Raw genomic sequence first — 20,796 nt, 5'->3', positions numbered from 1 at the left:
GAGGCACAGGCAGGGACTGCCACGGCAGCATGGCTGAGACAGGCAGTGGTGGGCACGGAGTGGGGCTGTCTGCCATGCACAGCAGCTTCCCAGCCCCTGCCTCCTCCAGCTCCCGCGGGAGGCAAAGAGGCACCCAGCACTGCAGGGCAGGTGCAGGCAGGGTGCCGGGCCCCCCCTCTGCCCACCAAAGAGCCCCCTGGCTGCAGGACAGGTAAGGAGCTGGCCGAGCACAGGAGTAGGACCCCCGGGGGTGTCTGCCATGGGGAGGGGGAGCATGTCAGGCAGGTCAGGGGCAGAACTATGGGGTGCAGGTGGGGGGCATGGGCTGCCCCCAGGCACATGGCTGGGTCTGAGGTTCACCAGCTCCCCAGGACAGGCAGCACTGCAGAGGGCAACGCTGTCCTTGTCCCCATCGCAGTGCCCAGCCCACCCTCAGCCCCTGCCTCTGCAGAGCGTCCCCTCTACCCCCAGACGTGGCTCAGGAGCGAAGCCATGTGTGGGGCCTTCCTGTTGCTGCAGGCAGCGCTGCCCACCGTGCCCCCCAGCACTAAGCTCTGCAAGCTCAACGTCCTTGTCCTGGCCACCAGCTACATTGCCCACCTCAGTCATGTGCTGGACTGAGGGCCTCCCCCGCCTCTGCCCTCCTGCCTGCCCCACAGACACCCACTGCTGCACCTACTCCAGGTGAGAGCCCTGCCTCGGGCCCCACTGTCTCCCGTGCATGATGGCAACACCCAATCCCTGGGGTCCCCTGTTACCCCCTGTGCACACCAGCACCACCCATCCTGATCCCTGGGGCCCCCAAAGCACGACGCACCTGGTCCCTGGGGTCCCCACCATGTCCCATGCACACCAATAGCTGGTCCCCAGTGTGCCCCACACACACCAGCACTCACTCCCCAGGGTTCCCCATCCCAGGTGTAGGTCACCCACAGAAGGACAAGGTGCTGCCATCCCAGCCCCTATCCTGCTCCCTCTCTTGCAGAAGTGGCCAATGCACTCCTGTCTCTACACTGGCTCTTGGGGGGCACCCAGCTCTGGCCCCTCTGGGGCAGCCACAGCCACCAACAGCCATGAGCCCACAGGGCTGGGAGACCCCAGGCTGGCACCAGGGGACGGCCTCCATGAACCCCTGGTGCCCATGGCCACGAGACCCCCACATCTGATTCTTTCCCACAGTGCTGTGCCCCAGCATAGGGATCGGGGCAGGGGGAATGGTGCTTGATCCACACCCCCATCCTGCATAGGGGTCCACAGGCACATCGCAGGCAGTGGTGGCCCAGGGACACATGGAGTGGGCTCTGGTGGGGCTGGTGCTGTGCCTCCCACCTTGCCTGGGGACAGGGGAGGCTGGGGGGCTGCCTGGCCTGACCCACAGCAATAAATCTGCAGCCAGCATTCACCTCCTGCCTCCTGGCTGCAGGATGCCCCCCCCAGGATCCCAGGGACACCCAGAAGGTGGGGAGAGGGGGGGAGGTCCTGCACCCCCCAACCATGAAGCAGCTGTCCCCCAGCTATACTCACCGTGATCCCCTGGCCAGGCCCCACCACCGGCTTCATGCTCTGGGACAGGGGTCAAGGCTGCAGCCATAAATCTGCCCCAGCCAATGAGGCCCCCGCACCCAGGGACAGGGCCCCCCCACTGCTGTGGGAGATGGGACCTCCATGTCCCCACAGCTCCTGGAGCAGGCTGCTCCTATGTTTGCACTCTAGAACCATTTATTGGGGGACAATGGAAACAGAGATGGGTGATGGGGGGCTGGATGGAGGGGGGGCGCTCGGCGCCCTGAGGGGTCCTTGGCAGCCCCCAGCCTGGGAGCTGTGTGTAAGGCACATGGCCAGGCCGGGGCACCGGGCAATGTCCTGGCCTGGGGGGAGTGGGGAGCACCGCTCTGACACCCCCAGCCTGTGGTCCCACAGCCCCCAGGGCTCAGGGCCAGCCCAGAGGGGGGTGCAGCCTGATCAACCCCTCCAGCAGAGATCCAGCCCCCCAGCTCTTTGGTGCTCCCCTGGTATCCGGGGGGGGGGGGGGGGGGGAGTTTGTGCCCCCTGGCCAGGGGGGCACTGGGGAACGGCTTGGGGGGTGTCTGGGACCCCCATGCCAAGGGGGGTAGGCTCAGAAGGAGGTTTCCTGCACAGCGTAGGCAGGGGACCCAGCTGCACGAATGTAGCCCTGTCCTTCCTCTTGCTCCTGCTGCCCAGGGCCGGGGAGGGGCAAACCATTGGGCACCCCGTTGGTCTTCACCACTGCATCCACAGTGTCGGCGTTCTGTGGGGACAGAGCAGGGGGTAGCAAGAAGATGACCCCATGTCATCCCCCCCACCAAGCAAGGTCCTGTGGTCTGTGACCCTCACCTCGTCAGGGAAGCCCACCCCACAGCAGAGCTTCTGCCGGTACTTCCGGGGCAGGCAGCAGAGCAGGTGAGGCAGCACAGGGTAGATGGTGCGGGGGTCCACAGATGCTGCCGGTGTGGGGCCTGAGAGGCAGAGTGGAGGGTGAGCAGAAGGGAAGGGGGGTCGCCAGCAGCCCCCCACCACACCACACTCACCGGTAAGCAGGCTGACCAGGAGCCCCACCACGATGACAGTGGTGGAGTTGTGGGCACTGTACCACATGTAGGACAGGCTGTAGAACTTCTGCAGCCCTGTGGGGCTGGGGAAGGTGGGTGTGAGTTGGGGGGCACGGAGCAGCACCCCCATCCTGCAGCACCCTGTCCCCAAGCCCCCCCCCGCTCACCTCTTAGGGGCCTCCGTGGGGGCCAACAGGGTAGTGGCGAGGACGGTGGTGAGGTTGCCCATGGTGGGGAGCATGGTGCTGTTGGGTGGGGGGGTCCCTGCTGCTGCCCCCATGCTGCGCACCAGGCTTCCAATGCCCACCCAGAAGGCCATGGCCAGGCCAGCCAGCAGCCCCACGACAGCACCCTGCACAGGGGGACAGGGGCGGTGCTGACCCCCAGACAGGCTTGGGGTGCCCCAGCCCCCCAGCACTGCCCCATTCCGTGGGCTACATGCCCCAGCCAGGAAGGGAGACACTCACCGTGGGGTTGGCACAGGGAAAGAACATGCCGAGGCAGAAGAGCCCCAGAAGCGGACCTCCCACCATGCCGAAGATGCTGATAGCAGCCTGTGGGGATGCATCCCTCAGCACCAGACCCTTGCTCAGCTGCCCCCCTGCTGTGTGCCCGAGATGGGGGGGATCCCCTGCACCCCCACCCCTACCTGCAGCACGGGGCCCAGCATGGAGGACACGTAGGCCATCCCCAGGCACAGTAATCCATAGCCAAGAGCTGGGAAGAGCAGAGCAGGGGGGTCACAGCAGCACTGAGGACCCCACTGACCCCAGCGCCAGCCCCCCCGTGCCATCCCTCCCTCACCCAGAAGCTTGGAGAGCAGCGTGGCCTGCGCCTCCGACAGCCGTGGGCAGTGCGGCCGGACCAGGTCCTCCATTGTCACCGTGGCCAGCGAGTTGAAGGCAGAGGAGATGGTGCTGGGGAGCAGAGAGAGGTGTTGGGGGTTCGGCTGGGGACCCTTCAACCCCAGGGTCCTCCCAGCTCACCTGAGGCACCCGCTGAAGAGGCAGGCAACAAAGAGCCCGGGCAGCCCCGGGAGGTCCTGCAGCACATCCATCACGAAGTACAGCACCAGCTGGGGAAGGAGGGTGAGTGCCCATGGGGCTGGGAGCACCAGAGAAGCCTGGGGAGGGGGGTCCGGCCCCATGGGCTGCAGGAGATGAGGGACCCAGTGCCCACCTGGTCGGATGACTTGGGGCGGTTGCCGGGTGCCAGCGTATGCTCCCGGTCATAGACGAACATGACGAGGCCGGTGAGGCAGCTGAGGCAGAGGACGATCTGCTGGCAGGGGAACACGGCATAGCAGGAGCTGCAAGCACCAGGCAGGCATTAGAGGCTGGGGGGCTGGCAGCGGAGGGACCCATCCCAGCCATGGGACCCCCAGCCTGGGCCCCACTCACAGCTTGGCCTCCCGCTCGCTGCGGGAGCTGAGGTACCGCTGCACTTGTGCCTGGTTCACCCCATACAGCGACAGCATCATGAAGACTCCCCCCACTGCCAGGGTCCAGAAGGTGTGCCGTTCAAAGGGGTCGGGGTTCAGGCTGCAGAGAGGCACATGCAGTGGGTCATGGCACCGGGTCCTCACTGGCACCCCTCACACCATGCCATGGGAGTGGATAGGATCCCTCTTCCCCAACCCACACCCTTCCCGGCTGCCCCACGGTGTGAGGTGGGGCACCTGGCCCCTGATGGGTGAAGGCATCTTGGCACAGGACACGCTGGGGCTGTGGCACTTACTCGATGCCAGAGATCTTGCCCTCTTGCTCGGCCAGGTGCCAGACACGGGCCATGCCACCCACCCGCTGGGCGCCCACCACGATGACGGCCAGCTGCCCAGCGAACATCACCAGGGTCTGGAAGACGTCGGTCCAGATGACAGCCTTCAGCCCGCCCTGCATAGGCACAGCGCCCATCACCACAGCCCGGCACAGGGCACCCCACAGCCGGGCAGCGGTGGTGGGACAGGACTCACCAATGTCGTATATAGCGTGCAGACCAGCCCCATGGTGAGCACTGCGCTCCAGAGGTCAAAGCCCGTCACTAGAAGCGATGGAGGCCATTAACAGGCTGCACCCTCATGCAGGATGGGGCTTCCAGCATTGCCCCCCTGCTCCTCTCCTCCTTACCTGCATTGAGAGCCAGCGCAGGCGCATAGAGTACCACCCCCATGTAGATGACCTGCAGGGAGAGCAGCGCTGCAGCCATGCATGGCCCCACCCCATCTGCCACAAGCCCCCATCCCACTCACCATCTGGAAGATAAAGGTGATGGTGCCGAAGATCCGCACCGTCTTATTGAAGCGCAGCTCCAGGTACTGTGGGGAGATGGGTCAGGGCATGGAATGTGGGGTTCTGAGCAGCAGGGATGATCCCCATGCCCCCCCCCCCCCCCCCAGCAGGAAATTCGGGGAGGGGGAAACTGGCCCTACTCCCAAAACCTCAGCTCCTGCTGCCACAGAGACAACAGAGCTATCCAGTGCTGCTTGGGGTGAGGGGAGTCCTGTCTGTGAGGCATGGCGCCAGTATGGAGGCACCAGGCAGTGAAGGACCAGGAGCCAAAACCCCACTGGGCAGCATCAACTCATCCCCTCCCAGGGCCATCACCTGCCTACACATCTTGCTGGGTGCTGGGCACCATGGGTGCCCCTGTTCCCACTCACCTCATAGGTGCTGGTGATGCGCAAACGGTAGAAGACGGGGATGAAGATGTGTGCTGGGATGAGTAGCCCCAGGAAGTAGGAGCAGCCGAGGAACCAGTACTGGGTGCCGAAGTGGTAGATCTCAGCCGGCACGCCCAGGATTGCCACGGCCGACTGGAAAGTGGCAAGCAGGGAGAGGGCGACAGGCAGGAAACCCATGTTGCGGTTGGCCAGGAGGAATTCCTGCACCGTGCGCTGCCGGCCCCCGCTCAGTGCATAGAAGAGCCCGATGGCTGATGACAGCAACAGCAGCAGCGCGAAGATGCTGTAGTCGATCACTGTGAACTCCATGGTGAGCTTCTCCTCTTGCCTCTGCCCTGCAAGACCTGTCGCTGCCTGGCCACCCACCCCAGCTGTGCCCTGTTGGCCTCATGGACACACTGAGCCCTGGTGGCTGCCCTGGCAGCACGTCCTGGTTGGCATCTCCCTGGCGCTTGCAGCTGCAGGAGGAAAGATGGGTGTTGGCGTTGAAGCTGTGCCTGACACTGCAGGGACCTTCGCTCACTCCTCTATCTCAGTCTCAAGGACCCGGTGCGGGGGGGCCAGTCTGGATGAGGAAAGTTCCTTTAACCCTTCTCCTCCCTCTAGGCTGGGCTCGGCACCATTCACCCACCCACCTGTCCTCCGAGGGAGACAGGAGCCTCTTCGCACTGAAACTATGGTTGCAAAACCAGTCCCACCCAGTACCCCGGCGGCACTGGCCCGGCCAGCCCAGCAGAACCAGCCCCACATTGCCAAACCCAACACCACCATCCCCTGTGGGACAACCCCACCAAGCCCGGCAGCACTGATCCTGCCTCGGCCAAGCACAACATGACCCAACCACCCCGGTACCGTGTAGCTCCGCCAAGCCCTGCAGAGCTGCCCCCGGAGTAAGAGCCCAGCCAAGCCCAACACAACCACCCAGCCCTGGCGCCAGCCACCAGCCCTGGGGCCAGTGCAGCCGCCTCCACAGTGGCCCACCCAGCAGGATCAGCCTCGCCAGCACCCCCCAGCCCTATGGAATCCATGGATGAGGCTGGGGAGGGTAAAGGGATGTGCAGTGGAGCCCCAGCTGTGCTGGCGAGAGGGTACATGAGGGAGCCCCGTCCCCCTTGCCCAGCTGAGCATAAGATGACCCTCATGACAAGCATACAGCTAGGGATGGACAGACAGATGCACAGGGGGAAGCCGACAATCCCAGAGATGTTCGCAGCAGCTGGATGATCAGATCTCTGAGCCACTGCTGGTCCTGGCATCTTCTGCCCTGCCACAGGCAGATCCTCAGGGTTCCTGGCTCATTCATAGCAGAGAGAACGGGGCAGCCAGGCAGTCCCAGGAACAGTGCAGAGAGGGGGCACGAGCAGAGACCCCTGCTTCCACCTCCACCAGCAAGCAGAGAGCTGTGGGGAGCAGTGGCCCAGGCACCAGCAGAGCAGGCGGTGCAGGATGCAGAGGCACCCCATACCTCTGTTCCGGTGGGGCAGCATTTGGGGCTGCCATGGGACACAGAGCAGGCTGCCTGTGGTGGGAAGCTGGTGCGGTGCCTGCCGTGATCTGCAGAGGAATGCCTGCCCATGGCATACTTGGTGGGATTAGGGCTGGCACTCATGCACCCAGCGCAGCCTGCCCGAGCCTGCCCGCCGCAGGGACAGAGCGGGCTGGCACGGGGCCCCGCAGCAGTGCCAAAGCCAACACCAGCGGGAAGGGGGTGAGAGGGCAGCGCCTCCCGCCTCGCACACCACCGTCCCTGTCCTTGCCTTGGCCACGACACCACCCAGTGCAGCGGGTCCAAGGTCACTCCACCGCATTCCACTGCGAGGACTAAACACAAGGCAGGCAGTGGCGTGGTCCTTGACGGCTGTTCCACCGGCGGCTGCTCCACTGCCTCGGCAGCCTTGGCTCAAGGCTACCCCCTCGGTGTCCCTGAAGCCCCATCGTCCCAGCCCCGCAGTCCCCATCTCCACTCCAACTCTACCGGTGGCCCTGCTGCCCCCTCCAGTCGGTCCCCATGTTCCCAGCCCACCCCACTCTGCCCCCAAAGCTCAGCACACACCCTGTCCGTGGCCACGCTCCTTCTTCCTGTATCCCCTTGCCCTACTTCCCCGTGTACCCGGTGACCCTGCCCGGGGCCCAACTCTCCTGTCCCCGCTGTCCCCCCCTCCCCATACACCTCCCTGTCTCCCCACGTCGTCGGTGACACCGTTAGAGGAGGAGGAAGCACCGCCCAGCCCCAGTGCCCCGGGGTGCCCCGAGGACACGGCCCTGCTGCCCTTCCCGGTGCCCCCGGTGCCCTCAGCCCACTGCCCGATCCCTTTTGTCCCTGGACCCAGACCCGGCTCCCCGGAGCCCCAGCGCCGCCGGTGGCGCGGCCGCAGGACGAGCCCCGACCCCACCGTAGCCAGAGGTCCGGGCCCAGCAGGGGGGGCTCCAGTGACCTTGAGGGGCCACAGCGGCCCCGGTGCGACACTCACCGGCGGCGGCCACCGGCGCGATGGAGCCCAACCCACGTGCAGCCGCGACAGCCGCCAGCGCGCACTGATGACGCACGGAGAGAGGCAGCTCTGCCCTCACGGACATTTCCGCCCGGTCCTGCACCTCCCGCGCTCCCTGATGGCGTCACGGCCACTACCGAGGACCCCCCCCCCGAAGTGCCCCCCTGGCCCCGCCACGCTCCACTGCCCCGGGCGGGTCACCGCGCCCTGGCGGCCCCTCGCCACGGGAAACCCCCGCACGGCCTCGCCCGGGGTCCAGAGGGCACCGAGTGCAGACACACCGCGAACCGACCCCGCCGGCCCCCGGCATAGGCGAGAGCTCCTCACCGGGCCCGCCAGAGGGTGCTCTCGCAGCGGGCGTGTCCGACGGGGCGGTCCCGGAAGAGCTCCGGGAGGGGCGGGGGCGCCGAGGCCATGGGGCCTTTCCTCATCATCCTGCTGCTGCTGCTGCCCTCCACCATCGGCGGCGCGGCGGTGAGCGGCGGGGCCGGGGCGGGGCCACCGGGGGCGGGGTTGCCGGGACACCGTCCCGGGGATCGGGCGGTGTCGCTGTGGCTCGGAGGCTGCCCGGGACATAATACCGGGAACCGGGGGGTTCCCGACCCCTCCTTTTTTCCCCCTCCAGGTGTGCGGGAGCTGCCCCGGGCCACTGCGGAACGGCTCCGTCGTAGCCCAGTACTGTGCATCCCGGCCCGGCACAGAGAGTGAGGGGCGCTGCTGCTGGGAACGGGGCGTTCGTCCAGAGCGCTTGCTGGGGTACGGGGAGGGGGTGTCAGCGGGTACATGATGGAGGGTCATGGTGAGGGACCGTGCCTGGCGCAAGGGGGTGTAGGGTGCCAGGCACATGCCACCCCCCAACTGCTGTTACCCCCCCCAGGCTGGACCTGAGCAACTGCTCCCTGCAGAACCTCCCCCCGGGACTGGCTGAGGCTTCCTCCACTGCTGTCCTGTGAGTCTGTGTCCCTCTACGTGCCCCCATGTGCAGCCTCTGCTCCCCTCTGGGGGCTGGGGGACACCCCAGGGCCGAGCCTTGGCGTTCTCTGTTTCCACTGTCGCGATTGCCAGGCTCCCACCCCCCCGGGGTGTGTTGATTCACTGGTGAGCCCTGTGGGAACCTCCTGAGGCTCAGCCAGGTTAAGGGCAGGGTGCTGCAGTCGGTCGGGGCGGTCGTACCAATGTGGTGTGTGCTTGCAGAGACCTGACAGAGAACCCCCTGACGACCCTCCCCAATGGCTCCTTCCTGGGCTTCACCCTCCTGCAGCTGCTGTGAGTACAGGGGTGGGCCGAGGGGGCCTGTGGTGGTGCCAGTGCTGTGCTCTGTTCACCAGCACAGTGCTGGTGCTGAGCTCTGCCCCTCAGAGCGCTGCCACTGCCACTGGGGTGCCCAGGTGGGAACAGCACCTGGGAGGAGGTGACGACGAGCGGGAGCAGCCGGCTCTGTCAGGGCCAGAGGAACTCCTGCAACAGCTCCAGTGAGCCCGGTAAAGCGGGGAATGGCAGGTGGGAGGTTGGGGGAGCAGGGCCTGGCTTGTGACCCTCTGCTCTGCTCCACCAGCCTGGCCGTGCCCTGAGAACTCTGCCTGTGCCCCAGATGGTCCTGGCCTCGTCCAGTGCCTCTGCAACAGCCCCTTCCACGGGTACAAGTGCCTGCGTGAGGTGAGTGTCTGCAGGACGAATACCCCCCCAGGTCCTCCCCCGCCAGAGCACCATGGGGCAGTGGGGCTGCATAGGGGACCACTAACTGCTGTTTGCTTACAGGGCACATTCCCAGTGCTGCTCTTCTGTGGAGTACTGGGAGCCACCACCCTGTCTCTGGCCCTCCTGCTGTGGGGCACCCAGCGCCGGAAGGCCAAGGCCCCCTGAGAAGACCTCCTAAGTGAGGAGGGTGCTCTGTACCTCAGAGGAGCCTGTGCCGCGGGATCACGGTTACTGAGCAGCAGCGGGAGATGAATAAAGCCCTGGGCAGCCTCTCCGTGTGTCTGTGTGATTGCACCTGGGACAGGGATTGGAAATCAAGCACAGCGTGGGCTGTGGGGACCTTGGGGCGGCATGTGCAGTGTGGAAACCACGCCTGAACTGAGGGAACATGAAACCACAGGGAGCCTTGGTGGGAGCAGAGCGAGACGGGACAAAGGCAGGAAACACCCCGCGAGGAATATAACGTCCGGTTCCTCACGCGGCAGGTACAATGCTCCGCAGCCGCGTCCCATACGCGAACGTTCGCGGGACTGTGCAAACGGAGACATAGTAAGAGCGGCTTTAGAGGCAAAGTACTGTAACGAATAGTGATCTGCAAGCTATTAAGAAGCACCTACTCTGTAAATCAATCTGTTCTTTGAACCGCTTAAATCAGGGGAGAGCGCGAACGCAGTCCCCCACTACCACAAATTATGCAGTCGAGTTTCCCGCATTTGGGGAAATCGCAGGGGTCAGCACACCCGGAGTGCAAGGGATGAGCCTCGCCCTGGGAAAACCACCTGCTTGATCATGGTGTCTCCCCTGCCAGGTAAGTATGACTGCCCTTCGCGCACCCACCGCCGCACGCCGCACAACACACACACACCTCACGGACACCGCACGCCGCGCTACCGGGACGAGCCCCATCCCGCACCCAGTTGCCACCGCGGCCGCACCGCGCACCTGCCCAGAACCCTCGCACGCCCGAGCCCACGGGGGCTGTTTGGCGTCGCGGCTGTCCCGTGATGCCTCGCGGTGCTCGTTTGCATGGACACGCCCCCACACCAGGGCCCCGCCCCTCACCGATGGGCACCGGGACACCCCACCGGAGCCTGTTGTCGGCCCGGTAAATGCCGCGGCACGGTGCCGTGTCCCGAGGTGTCCGCCCGCGGAGCCGAGCAGCACAGCGACCCGTGCTGGTGGAGGGGTGGAGCTGGTGAAAGGTGTTTAAAGGATAATGCCACTATCAGGGGCAGTCAGCACAGGTTCACCAAGGCCAAGTCCTGCTTAACTAACCTTTGAACCATTTCCAGGCATCCTGTTGCTGGATCCCAGGGAGAAAAGCTCAGCTCCTCCCTCCCCGTCCTCTCCTTAGGGAGCTGCAGAGAGCAACAAGGTCACCTGTCAGCCTCCCTCTCTCCAAACAAGACCAGCCCCGAGTGCTCAGCCACTCCTCACAGGACAATGCTGCCAGCCCTTCACGGCTTGCTTGTCCCCTTCTGGGCAAATCTGAAGATCTTCATGTCCTCCAACGGTGGGACCCAGTGCCACATAGTGCTTAGGTGAGGCTCCACCAATGTTGAATGCAGCCGGACACCTCCTCTCTGACAGGCTGGTTCTGCTGTGATTGATGCACCCCAGGGTGCTGTTTGTCCTCTGGGTACCAGGGCCCAGCGCTGGCTTCTACTGACCCTGCTGACACCAGCATCCAGGTCCCTTCCTGCAGGGCTGCCCTCCGGCCACTCCTCTCCCAGGTTAGATTTGTGCCTGGTGTTACTCCATCCTAAATGGCATTTGTTGTTTTTCCTTTTCATGCTGTTGATGGTTGCCCAGTGCTCCCATCTATCTATATCTCTCTGCAAGGCTTCTTGGCCCTTGAGAGAGTCAACAGCAACTCCCATTTGTGATGTCTGGCTCTTCACCCAGCACACTATGAACCTGCTCATCCCACCTGGACACCTGATCCAGAACGATGCTGTGAAGGACAGTATCAAAATCCTTGCAAAAATCCAGAAAAATACATGTACCGCCTCCCCTGCACCCCACAGGCGGTCGGGTGACCTTATTGTAGACAGATACCAGGTTACTTCAACAGGACTTGCCCTTGATGAACCTGTCCCTGATGGAGACTTTCCCTTTTAAACACCTTTCACCAGCTCCACCCCTCCACCAGCACGGGTCGCTGTGCTGCTCGGCTCCGCGGGCGGACACCTCGGGACACGGCACCGTGCCGCGGCATTTACCGGGCCGACAACAGGCTCCGGTGGGGTGTCCCGGTGCCCATCGGTGAGTGGCGGGGCCCTGGTGTGGGGGCGTGTCCATGCAAACGAGCACCGCGAGGCATCACGGGACAGCCGCGACGCCAAACAGCCCCCGTGGGCTCGGGCGTGCGAGGGTTCTGGGCAGGTGCGCGGTGCGGTCGCGGTGGCAACTGGGTGCGGGATGGGGCTCGTCCCGGTAGCGCGGCGTGCGGTGTCCGTGAGGTGTGTGTGTGTTGTGCGGCGTGCGGCGGTGGGTGCGCGAAGGGCAGTCATACTTACCTGGCAGGGGAGACACCATGATCAAGCAGGTGGTTTTCCCAGGGCGAGGCTCATCCCTTGCACTCCGGGTGTGCTGACCCCTGCGATTTCCCCAAATGCGGGAAACTCGACTGCATAATTTGTGGTAGTGGGGGACTGCGTTCGCGCTCTCCCCGGCTTACAAGTTTGAAAGAAAGATGTGTCTGCAGTAACGCAACGCGATGATGCGTCTATATCGTCGCGTTACTTCATTCCCTGGGGCTGCTGCTTTATTTCCACGCTGCTGCTCGGCTCCTCCGCTGTACCCTCCTGCAGGTCCTGTTAGTGCCTGGAACCGGGGAGGGGGCCAGCCCTGCCCTGGCGGGATCTAAGCGCACTGTGGGGAATGTGAGGGGTAGCCCGAGCCCTTCGCTGCCCACAGTCAATGGAGCGTCCCCACAGCTGAGCTGTGATGGCCTGGAGCCAGATTCGCTTCTCTTACCTCTCCCTCAGAGCTCTTGAGCAGAGTCGAGATCAGCCCAGGTTCTCCTGAGGAAAAGCGTCTCCAGCTCTGCCGTGGTGAACACAAAGAGTCCGTATGGATGTGGAGCGGTGCGTGCAGACCCAGCAAATGGAGAGGAGACAATAGAAAAGCTGTTGAAAGCAGCTAATGACGTCTCAAGTTCCTCCCTTGGGGGATATGGTGGCCAATTCCAGTGGGGAGTCCAGATGAAACCTTCTGGGCATCATAGAATCACAGAACGGTTTGGGGTGGAAACAACCTTAAAGCTCATCCAGTTCCAACTCCCCTGCCATGGGCAGGGACACCTTCCACTAGACCAGGTTGCTCCAGGACGGGGCTTTGTCCAACCTGGGCTTGAACATTGCCACAGATGTGGCAGCCACAGATGGGGCAGCCAGAGCTTCTCTGGGCAGCCTGTGCCAGGCACCTCCCTCAACAGGGAAGAATTTCTTCCAAAGATTTCATCAAAATCTCTCCTCAGTCAATTTAATGTCATTCTCCCTTGTCCTATCTCTACAGGCCCTTATCCAAAGCCCCCTCCAGGTTTCTTGTAGCCCCTTTAGGCACTGGAAGCTGCTCTAAGGTCTCCCCTTAAGGAGCCTTCTCCATGCTGAACAAGCCCAGCTCTCTACAGCTGGGCTTGTTCTCTCAGTCTCCATAGCAGAAGTACTCCAACCCTCAGAGAATCTTGTGGTCTCCTCTGGACTTGCTCCAACAGGCGCATGTCCTTATATTGGCATAGGGGACACACAAGGTGACTGAAGCTCTGAAGCTACTCCTGTCCCATCTGGCTGGGGCCAAGCTTGGCCACTGCCTCCTCAGTCGTGCTTTGATGCAGACCCTGCAGCACTGCCACCCAGGAGGCCATTGTCCCGTTGAGGCCACATGAGCTGGGAGGATCCTGCTACCCTTGGCCCCATCTCATGTCAGGGGGAACTGTCCCCTTCAGAAAGGAACTTATGCAGTGACCAGCCCATCAACTCCCACCTCTCCTGCGATTTGCCAGTGAACCCAGCCTGGTTCTGGAGGGGTCAAACTGCTCACACAGAAGGACTTCCCTCAAAGTGCCTTGAAGCACGGAAATCCTGGGAGGATGCAGGACCACAGGGGGCTGGGTGGGAACAGAGCAGTATGAGACAAAGGTAGGAACTACCCGCAGGGAACAGACTGTCTGGTTTCTCATGTGGCAGGTCCGGAGGTCTGTGGAAGCGTCCCATACCCAATTCCCCCCACCCCGGGCAGAGATGCAACTCAGGACTTGGGCCAGTTTCAACCCATGAAGTGTAGCAGCAAACATGGCTGCGAATATAGGATCATAGAATTGTAGGTTTGGGTTGGAAAGGACCTTAGGATCGTTTAGTTCCAACCTCCCTGCCAAGGATGAGGAGGGACATCTCACACGCACACCATGTTGCCCAAGGCTCTGTCCAACCTGGCCTTAAAATACTGGCAGGGATGGAGCATTCGCCACTTCTTTGAGCAACCTGTGCCAGTGCCTCACCACCTGCACAGTAAAGAACTTCCTTACACCTAACCCATTACCCTTTGTACTATCGCTACAGTCCCTCCCTGGCGCGGGGAATGCTGCACAAGAAGCTGCGCCAACAGACCTGAATGAGAACACGAACATCCCAACCCTCATCAGCTGCAAATCATGGGAGTCAAGAGGAGTTGAAGTTAGAACACCGAGATAATCCCCGAGAACTGTAGACATTGAAACAAAGAAGTTACTGAAGACAAAGATGTAATGTTGTACCAGATCCGACCCGATCGTATTATCTCCTTACGCCTTCCACTACACAATCAGCAACATGCTGTTCTTTTCAGCATATATGCTCCAACTCTTCAAGCTGACCCTGCAGAAAAAGACAAATTCTACACTGACCTGCATAGCCTCACTCAAAAGGTTCCTATAGATGATAAGATCATAATCCTTGGTGACTTCAGTGCCTGAGTAGGTAAGAACTTTGAAGCCTGGAAAGGAGTACTAGGCAAGCACGGTGTTGGTAGCTGCAATGATAATGGACGCCTCTTGCTAGAGTTTTGTGCAGAGCAGCAGCTTACCATCACCAACACTATTTTCCAGCAGAAAGACAGCGTGAAGACAACCTGGATGCACCCGCAATCTAAATATTGGCACCTTATTGATTATCTCTTAGTGCACCAGAGAAATGTTTGTGATGCCTGTCACACCCGAGTGATGCGTAGTGCAGAATGTCAAACAGACCACTGCCTTGTGCGTTGCAAACTTAACCTCCACCTTAAGCCCAAACCTAAGAGGGGTGGCATTCCCAGGAGGAGGCTCAATGTTAATAATCTTCAAATAGCCACAGTGCGGAACAGCTTTCAGGCTAACCTTCAAACTAGGCTTGAAGACCATCTTACAGATTCTTCTCCTGAAGTGCTTTGGCAACATATTAAAAATAGCATCCTGCAGTCCTCCAAAGAATCCTTTGGGTTCTCCTTAAAGAAAAACAAAGACTGGTTTGACGATAACAACGAGGAGGTCCACGAATTGCTGACAAAGAAGAGATCTGCCCATCAAGCCCACCTTGCTCAGCCATTTTGCCATGTAAGAAAAGCAGCCTTTTGTCTTGCATGTAGTAAACTCCAACAGAAACCTCGAGACATCCAGAACAAGTGGTGGCTCAACCTAGCAGAAAAGACTCAACTATGCACAGATTTGGGTGACCACAGAGGATTCTATGAGGCTCTGAAAGCAGTGTATGGACTCACATACCAGATTCAATCCCCTTACTTAGTGCAGATGGCCAAAAGCTTCTTACAGATAAAATCTCCATCCTGAATTGTTTGTCTGAACATTTTCAAACACTCTTTAGTGCTAACCCTGTAGTCCAAGGGACAGGAATCCAGCCCATCTTACAATATCTGGTGAAAATTGAATTGGATATAGCCCCTACCATGGGAGAGACTCTTAAGGCTATACAGGAGGTGAAAACTGGCAAGGCAGCTGGGGTCAACGGAATCCCACCCAAACTCTGAAAGCAGAGAGGCCAAGCACTTCATGCTAAATTTCACGTGCTAGTTGTGTGCTGTTGGGAACAAGGTAAACTACCATCAGATTTTCGTGATGCAATCATCATCACTCTGTATAAGAAAAAAGGTGTAAAGTCAGACTGCTCAAGCTACCGAGGTATAACTCTGCTCTCCATTGCTGTAAAAGTCCTTGCAAGAATATTATTGAACAGATTAGTACACGCTATCATAGAATACTTAGGGCTGAAAAGGACTTTAAGAACATCTAGTTCCAACTCCCCTGCCATGGCAGGAACACCTCACACTAAACCATGTCACCCAAGGCTCTCTCCAACCTGGCCTTGAACACCATCAGGGATGGAGCATTCACAACTTCCCTGGGCAACCCATTCCAGTGCCTCACCACCCTTACAGTAAAGAACTTCTTCCTTATATCCAGTTTAAACTTCCCCTGTTTAAGTTTTAACGTGTTACCTCTTGTCCTATCACTACAGCCCCTAGGGAGGAGTCCCTCTCCAGCATCCTAGTAGGCCCCCTTCAGATACTGGAAGGCTGCTATGAGGTCTCCACGCAGCCTTCTCTTCTCCAGGCTGAACAGCCCCAACTTCCTCAGCCTGTCTTCATACAGGAGGTGCTCCAGTCCCCTGATCATCCTCGTGGCCCTCCTCTGGACTTGTTCCAACAGTTCCATGTCCTTTTTATGCTGAGGACACCAGAACTGCACACAATACTCCAGGTGAGGTCTCACAAGAGCAGAGCAGAGGGGCAGGATCACCTCCTTCAACCTGCTGGTCACGCTCCTTTTGATGCAGCCCAGGATACGGTTGGCTTTCTGGGCTGGGAGCGCACACTGAAGCCGGCTCATGTTCATTTTCTCATCAACCAACACCCCCAAGTCCTTGTCCGCAGGGCTGCTCTGAATCTCTTCTCTGCCCAACCTGTAGCTGTGCCTGGGATTGCTCCCACCCAGGTGTAGGACCTTTCACTTGTCATGGTTAAACTTCATGAGGTTGACATCAGCCCGCTTTACAAGCATGTCAAGGTCCCTCTGGATGGCATTCCTTCCCTCCAAATCTATCGCAGAACTTCTACCTGAAAGTCAACATGATTCCAGAGCTAACAGAAGTACCACAGACATGGTATTTGTTCTCAGACAACTGCAAGAGAAGTGTAGAGAACAGAATAAGGGGCTCTATGCAACTTTCGTTGACCTCACCAAATCTTTTGACACTGTAAGCAGAAAAGGCCTGTGGCTGATCTTGGAGCGATTAGGTTGTTCCCCCAAGTTCCTCAGAATGATTATTCTGTTACATGAAGATCAGCACGGCCCAGTCAGAGATGGCAATGCACTCTCTGAGCCCTTTCCAATAACCAATGGTGTGAAACAAGGTTGTGTTCTCGCACCAACTTTACTTGCAGTCTTCTTCAGCATGATGCTCCAAAGGGCTACGGTAGAGCTTGATGAACAAAACAGCATTTATATTTGATACCGTACTGATGGGAGCCTATTCAATCTAAGGCGACTGAAGGCCCACACTAAGACCCTAAATCACCTTGTCCATGAACTGCTTTTTACTGATGCTGCTGCCCTTGTTGCCCACACAGAAGCAGCTCTGCAGCGCTTAACATCTTCCTTTGCGGAGGCAGCTGAGCTTTTCAGGCAGGAAGTCAGCTTGAAGAAGACAGTAGTTCCCTACCAACCTGCAGCACAAGAAGATTACCATCATCCCCACATTACTATTGGCAAGTCAGAGCTTAAATCAGTTCAGCAGTTCAGCTATCTGGGAAGCATTATTTCCTCGGATGCCATGATCAACAAAGAGATAACAGAATAGCAAAGGCATACAGAGCCTTCCGAAAACTCAATAAAAGAGTCTGGTGCAATAAACACCTGAAGAAAAGTACAAAGATCAGTGTCTACAGAGCCATTGTACTGTCTACTCTTTTATACGGGTCTGAATCATGGCTTATCTACCGCCATCACCTGTGACTCCTCCAATGCTTCCATCAGCGCTGCCTCTGTACAATTCTAAACATCCATTGGACTGACTGTGTGTCAAATGTTACTGTCCTCGAACAGGCAGGGGTCACCAGGATTGAGGCCATATTGCTGAAATCGCAGCTGTGCTGGGCAGGGCACGTCTCAGGGTGGAGGATCACTGCCTTCCTAAGACTGTGTTTTACGGTGAATTTGCCGCCGGCTCCCACAAGAGAAGTGCTCCAAAGAGGAGATATAAGGACTCCCTGAAGCAATACCTCAGCCTTGGCCATATGGACTACCATCAGTGGTCCACCTTGGCCTCCAATCGGGAGACTTGGAGACACACCATACATAACGCTGTTGTCTCCTTTGAGAACACACGCAGAATTAGTCTCGAGGAGAAAAGACAATGTAGAAAGAATCATGCCTTGCCTATACCACCCAAGGAGACCTTTAGCTGTGCTATTTCCAACCGGATTTGCCTGTCCCACATTAGCCTTTTTAGTCATCAGTGCGCTTGTAGTAAGCATGGGTAAAGCCCTTCCCAAATCTTTGTTCGCAAAGTCAAGCCATCAATGTTGTACCTGGGACTTTCCCAGGAGCTAATGAAAGTCTCCAATGTGGACTGAAGGGACAAAAGAATGTGTGTTTAAGGGAAAATGGAAAGTAATAATGTAGCAAAAAGTGGTAACAGAGAAATGTGCTTATACATCTGAGAACAAATAAGTTGTTCAAGCAAAGGCATGTGAACAATAATGTGACTGGTTGAGAAAAGCATATGATGCTGCAAAAGGTACTTAAAAGAAACTAACAGATGCTAATAATTACTAAGCACTAGGCAGGGGTCTATAAGAAACCTGTAAGCTCACCCAATAAATGATTTTGTTTGTACCACAACTGGGGTGTGTGCCTCAGTTGCCACACCCTGGTATACTTGTAGCCCCCCTTCAGGTACTGGAAGGCTGCTATGAGGTCTCCACGCAGCCTTCTCTTCTCCAGGCTGAACAGCCCCAACTTCCTCAGCCTGTCTTCATACAGGAGGTGCTCCAGTCCCCTGATCATCCTCGTGGCCTCCTCTGGACTTGTTCCAACACTTCCATGTCCTTTTTATGTTGAAGACACCAGAACTGCACACAATACTCCAAGTGAGGTTTCACAAGAGCAGAGTAGAGAGGCAGGATCACCTCCTTTGACCTGCTGGTCACGCTCCTTTTGATGCAGCCCAGGATACGGTTGGCTTTCTGGGCTGTGAACGCACACTGAAGCTGGCTCATGTTCATTTTCTCATCGACCAACACCCCTGAGTCCTTCTCCGCAGGGCTGCTCTGAATCTCTTCTCTGCCCAACCTGTAGCTGTGCCTGGGATTGCTCCCACCCAGGTGTAGGACCTTGCACTTGTCATGGTTAAACTTCACGAGGTTGGCATCAGCCCACCTCACAAGCTTGTCAAGGTCCCTCTGGATGGCATTCCTTCCCTCCAGGGTATCAACCGAACCACACAGGTTAGTGTCACCAGCAAACTTGAAGAGGGTGCACTCAAACCCACTGTCCATGTCGCTGACAGGAATCAGTCCCCACCTTGACCCCTAAGGACACCACTGGTCACTGGGCTCCACTTGCACAGTGAGCCTTTGACCTCAACTATGACCACTGCATCCACCGGGTGGCCCACCAACCAGATTTATATCTACCCAAGTTAGAGAAAAAGAAGTCGTGTGGGGGAATACATATCCCTGAGTACACGTAAACACCCCCCCAGCTCTGTCTTTGCCCCAGTTACATCAGGGGAGAGCGCGAACGCAGTCCCCCACTACCACAAATTATGCAGTCGAGTTTCCCGCATTTGGGGAAATCGCAGGGGTCAGCACAGCCGGAGTGCAAGGGATGAGCCTCGCCCTGGGAAAACCACCTGCTTGATCATGGTGTCTCCCCTGCCAGGTAAGTATGACTGCCCTTCGCGCACCCACCGCCGCACGCCGCACAACACACACACACCTCACGGACACCGCACGCCGCGCTACCGGAACGCGCCCGCACCACGCCCGCCAGCGCCAGGCTCCGCTCAGGACGGCTCAGTCTCTGATCTGCAGAGCCCCTGCCTCCCCTCCGTGGCCCGAACCATTCACAGCTCGGGAGAACGGAGGGAAAAGGGGAAGAGAAGGAAGGACCCCCCCCCCCCCGGCCTCTCCACGTCGGGAACCTCGGGCTGCCCGGTCCCGTCCCGCAGTGTCCGATCCGTGCCGCCACGAGCCGCCGCCCAGGCTCCTCCCCGGGCGCTGCCACTGCGGCTTCGCCCATTTCGTCCCTGGCCGTGCACGATCCCGCCACCCCCGGCAGCGGGGCGCCCGGTGTCCGTCTGTCCCCACGCACACAGCGAGGAGCCGACCCTCCCGCGGGGCTTCTCCTAGCTTGGTTTTGATACGGGGTCGGGACAGCTGCACAGCCCCCAGTCACCGGCCCGGCTGCGCCCTTTGCTGGGCCCGAGCTCTGCCGTGCCGGCCATGCCCAGTCCCGCCGGACTCCGTGCTGCCGACCCCCGAGCCGTGTCACGGCACTCACAACGCGGCGTGCGCGGGTGGGCGGAGCCTCCGCTGGCTGCCGGGGCTGAGCTCCGCAGCTCCGCTAGATGGCGCTGCCGCGGGGCCGGGCCATGCCGGCGGCGGACCCCCTACACGCGTTCCGGGCGGGGCCTGCGGGCAGGGGGCGTGTCCATGCAAACGAGTACCGCGAGGCATCACGGGACAGCCGCGACACAAAATCATCCCCTGGGCTCGGGCGTGCGAGGGCTCTGAGCGAGGGCGCGATGGCAGCGGTGGGGTGTGGAATGGAGCAGGGCGCGTTCCGGTAGCGCGGCGTGCGGTGTCCGTGAGGTGTGTGTGTGTTGTGCGGCGTGCCGCGGTGGGTGCGCGAAGAGCAGTCATACTTACCTGGCAGGGGAGACACCATGATCAAGCAGGTGGTTTTCCCAGGGCGAGGCTCATCCCTTGCACTCCGGGTGTGCTGACCCCTGCGATTTCCCCAAATGCGGGAAACTCGACTGCATAATTTGTGGTAGTGGGGGACTGCGTTCGCGCTCTCCCCTGGCTTTACGTGGTTTAAAAGCAGACAGGAGCTAGAAAAGGAAGCGTAGTGGGGGAAATAGCGTCCGGATAGCCTTCCCGGACCTCCATGACGGAGAACGCAGCGTAGGCAAGGTTGTGCCGCAGCCGTGCCTGCAGGAGCCGGGCTGTCTCTATCATTTACTGTCTCGGCAACGGGACTAAAACGCAAGCCCGGCTCTCCGCGATCAGGTGCTCCCCGGTTCCCTCTCCCCGGAGCTAGAGCCACCCGCGCTCCTCCCAGCCCCGAGCCTTCCCGCAGTGCCCAATTCAGGGAGGA

At 59.7% G+C, this 20,796-nt stretch overlaps 2 protein-coding genes and 4 non-coding genes across 6 annotated transcripts; 3 read left to right on the top strand and 3 right to left on the bottom strand.

Annotated features, from left to right (window-relative positions):
- Positions 1 to 2,083: 2,083 nt before the first annotated feature.
- SLC5A6 (solute carrier family 5 member 6) lies at positions 2,084 to 7,876 on the bottom strand. Its single transcript, XM_057396815.1, has 16 exons — positions 7,722 to 7,876; positions 5,230 to 5,708; positions 4,819 to 4,884; positions 4,697 to 4,748; positions 4,543 to 4,610; positions 4,308 to 4,462; positions 3,971 to 4,111; positions 3,750 to 3,879; positions 3,557 to 3,645; positions 3,375 to 3,487; positions 3,220 to 3,287; positions 3,038 to 3,124; positions 2,738 to 2,922; positions 2,550 to 2,653; positions 2,356 to 2,477; positions 2,084 to 2,269 (listed from the first exon to the last, which is right to left on the bottom strand). Exons 2-16 carry the CDS (start codon positions 5,557 to 5,559, stop codon positions 2,117 to 2,119), a joined length of 1,863 nt encoding a protein of 620 aa, XP_057252798.1. The 5' UTR covers positions 5,560 to 5,708; positions 7,722 to 7,876; the 3' UTR covers positions 2,084 to 2,116.
- Positions 7,877 to 8,035: 159 nt separating this feature from the next.
- ATRAID (all-trans retinoic acid induced differentiation factor) lies at positions 8,036 to 9,710 on the top strand. The gene is made up of 7 exons (XM_057396825.1): positions 8,036 to 8,216; positions 8,368 to 8,498; positions 8,620 to 8,691; positions 8,937 to 9,008; positions 9,102 to 9,223; positions 9,298 to 9,398; positions 9,501 to 9,710. Exons 1-7 carry the CDS (start codon positions 8,157 to 8,159, stop codon positions 9,603 to 9,605), a joined length of 663 nt encoding a protein of 220 aa, XP_057252808.1. The 5' UTR covers positions 8,036 to 8,156; the 3' UTR covers positions 9,606 to 9,710.
- Positions 9,711 to 10,092: 382 nt separating this feature from the next.
- On the bottom strand, positions 10,093 to 10,256 carry LOC130592528 (U1 spliceosomal RNA). The gene has a single exon (XR_008970561.1). It is a non-coding gene; the product is annotated as a U1 spliceosomal RNA (small nuclear RNA).
- Positions 10,257 to 11,951: 1,695 nt separating this feature from the next.
- Positions 11,952 to 12,115, top strand: LOC130592526 (U1 spliceosomal RNA). The gene has a single exon (XR_008970559.1). It is a non-coding gene; the product is annotated as a U1 spliceosomal RNA (small nuclear RNA).
- A 7,085-nt stretch (positions 12,116 to 19,200) lies between these two features.
- On the bottom strand, positions 19,201 to 19,364 carry LOC130592527 (U1 spliceosomal RNA). The gene has a single exon (XR_008970560.1). It is a non-coding gene; the product is annotated as a U1 spliceosomal RNA (small nuclear RNA).
- A 973-nt stretch (positions 19,365 to 20,337) lies between these two features.
- LOC130592522 (U1 spliceosomal RNA) lies at positions 20,338 to 20,501 on the top strand. The gene has a single exon (XR_008970556.1). It is a non-coding gene; the product is annotated as a U1 spliceosomal RNA (small nuclear RNA).
- Positions 20,502 to 20,796: the final 295 nt, after the last annotated feature.

This window comes from Pezoporus wallicus, unplaced genomic scaffold (genome assembly GCF_028554395.1).
Source record: "Pezoporus wallicus isolate ANWC-B61680 ecotype Strahan unplaced genomic scaffold, APGP_CSIRO_Pwel_v1 contig_7265, whole genome shotgun sequence".
In the NCBI taxonomy this organism is placed as follows: domain Eukaryota; kingdom Metazoa; phylum Chordata; class Aves; order Psittaciformes; family Psittacidae; genus Pezoporus; species Pezoporus wallicus.
The sequence above is the reverse complement of the archived record's forward strand: the minus strand, read 5'-3'. Positions and strand labels throughout refer to the sequence as shown.

What these genes read in the sequence shown, in the direction of transcription:
- ATRAID (XM_057396825.1), top strand. Translation starts at nt 8,157, where the DNA reads ATGGGGCCTTTCCTCATCATCCTGCTGCTGCTGCTGCCCTCCACCATC. An exon ending in CAACAGCTCCAGTGAGCCCG is followed by an intron (nt 9,224 to 9,297) that starts GTAAAGCGGGGA and finishes CTGCTCCACCAG; the next exon opens with CCTGGCCGTGCCCTGAGAAC. An exon ending in GGTACAAGTGCCTGCGTGAG is followed by an intron (nt 9,399 to 9,500) that starts GTGAGTGTCTGC and finishes GTTTGCTTACAG; the next exon opens with GGCACATTCCCAGTGCTGCT.
- SLC5A6 (XM_057396815.1), bottom strand. Translation starts at nt 5,559, where the DNA reads ATGGAGTTCACAGTGATCGACTACAGCATCTTCGCGCTGCTGCTGTTG. An exon ending in AGCGAGCGGGAGGCCAAGCT is followed by an intron (nt 3,880 to 3,970) that starts GTGAGTGGGGCC and finishes TGGTGCTTGCAG; the next exon opens with CTCCTGCTATGCCGTGTTCC. An exon ending in GCCCCAAGTCATCCGACCAG is followed by an intron (nt 3,646 to 3,749) that starts GTGGGCACTGGG and finishes CTCCTTCCCCAG; the next exon opens with CTGGTGCTGTACTTCGTGAT.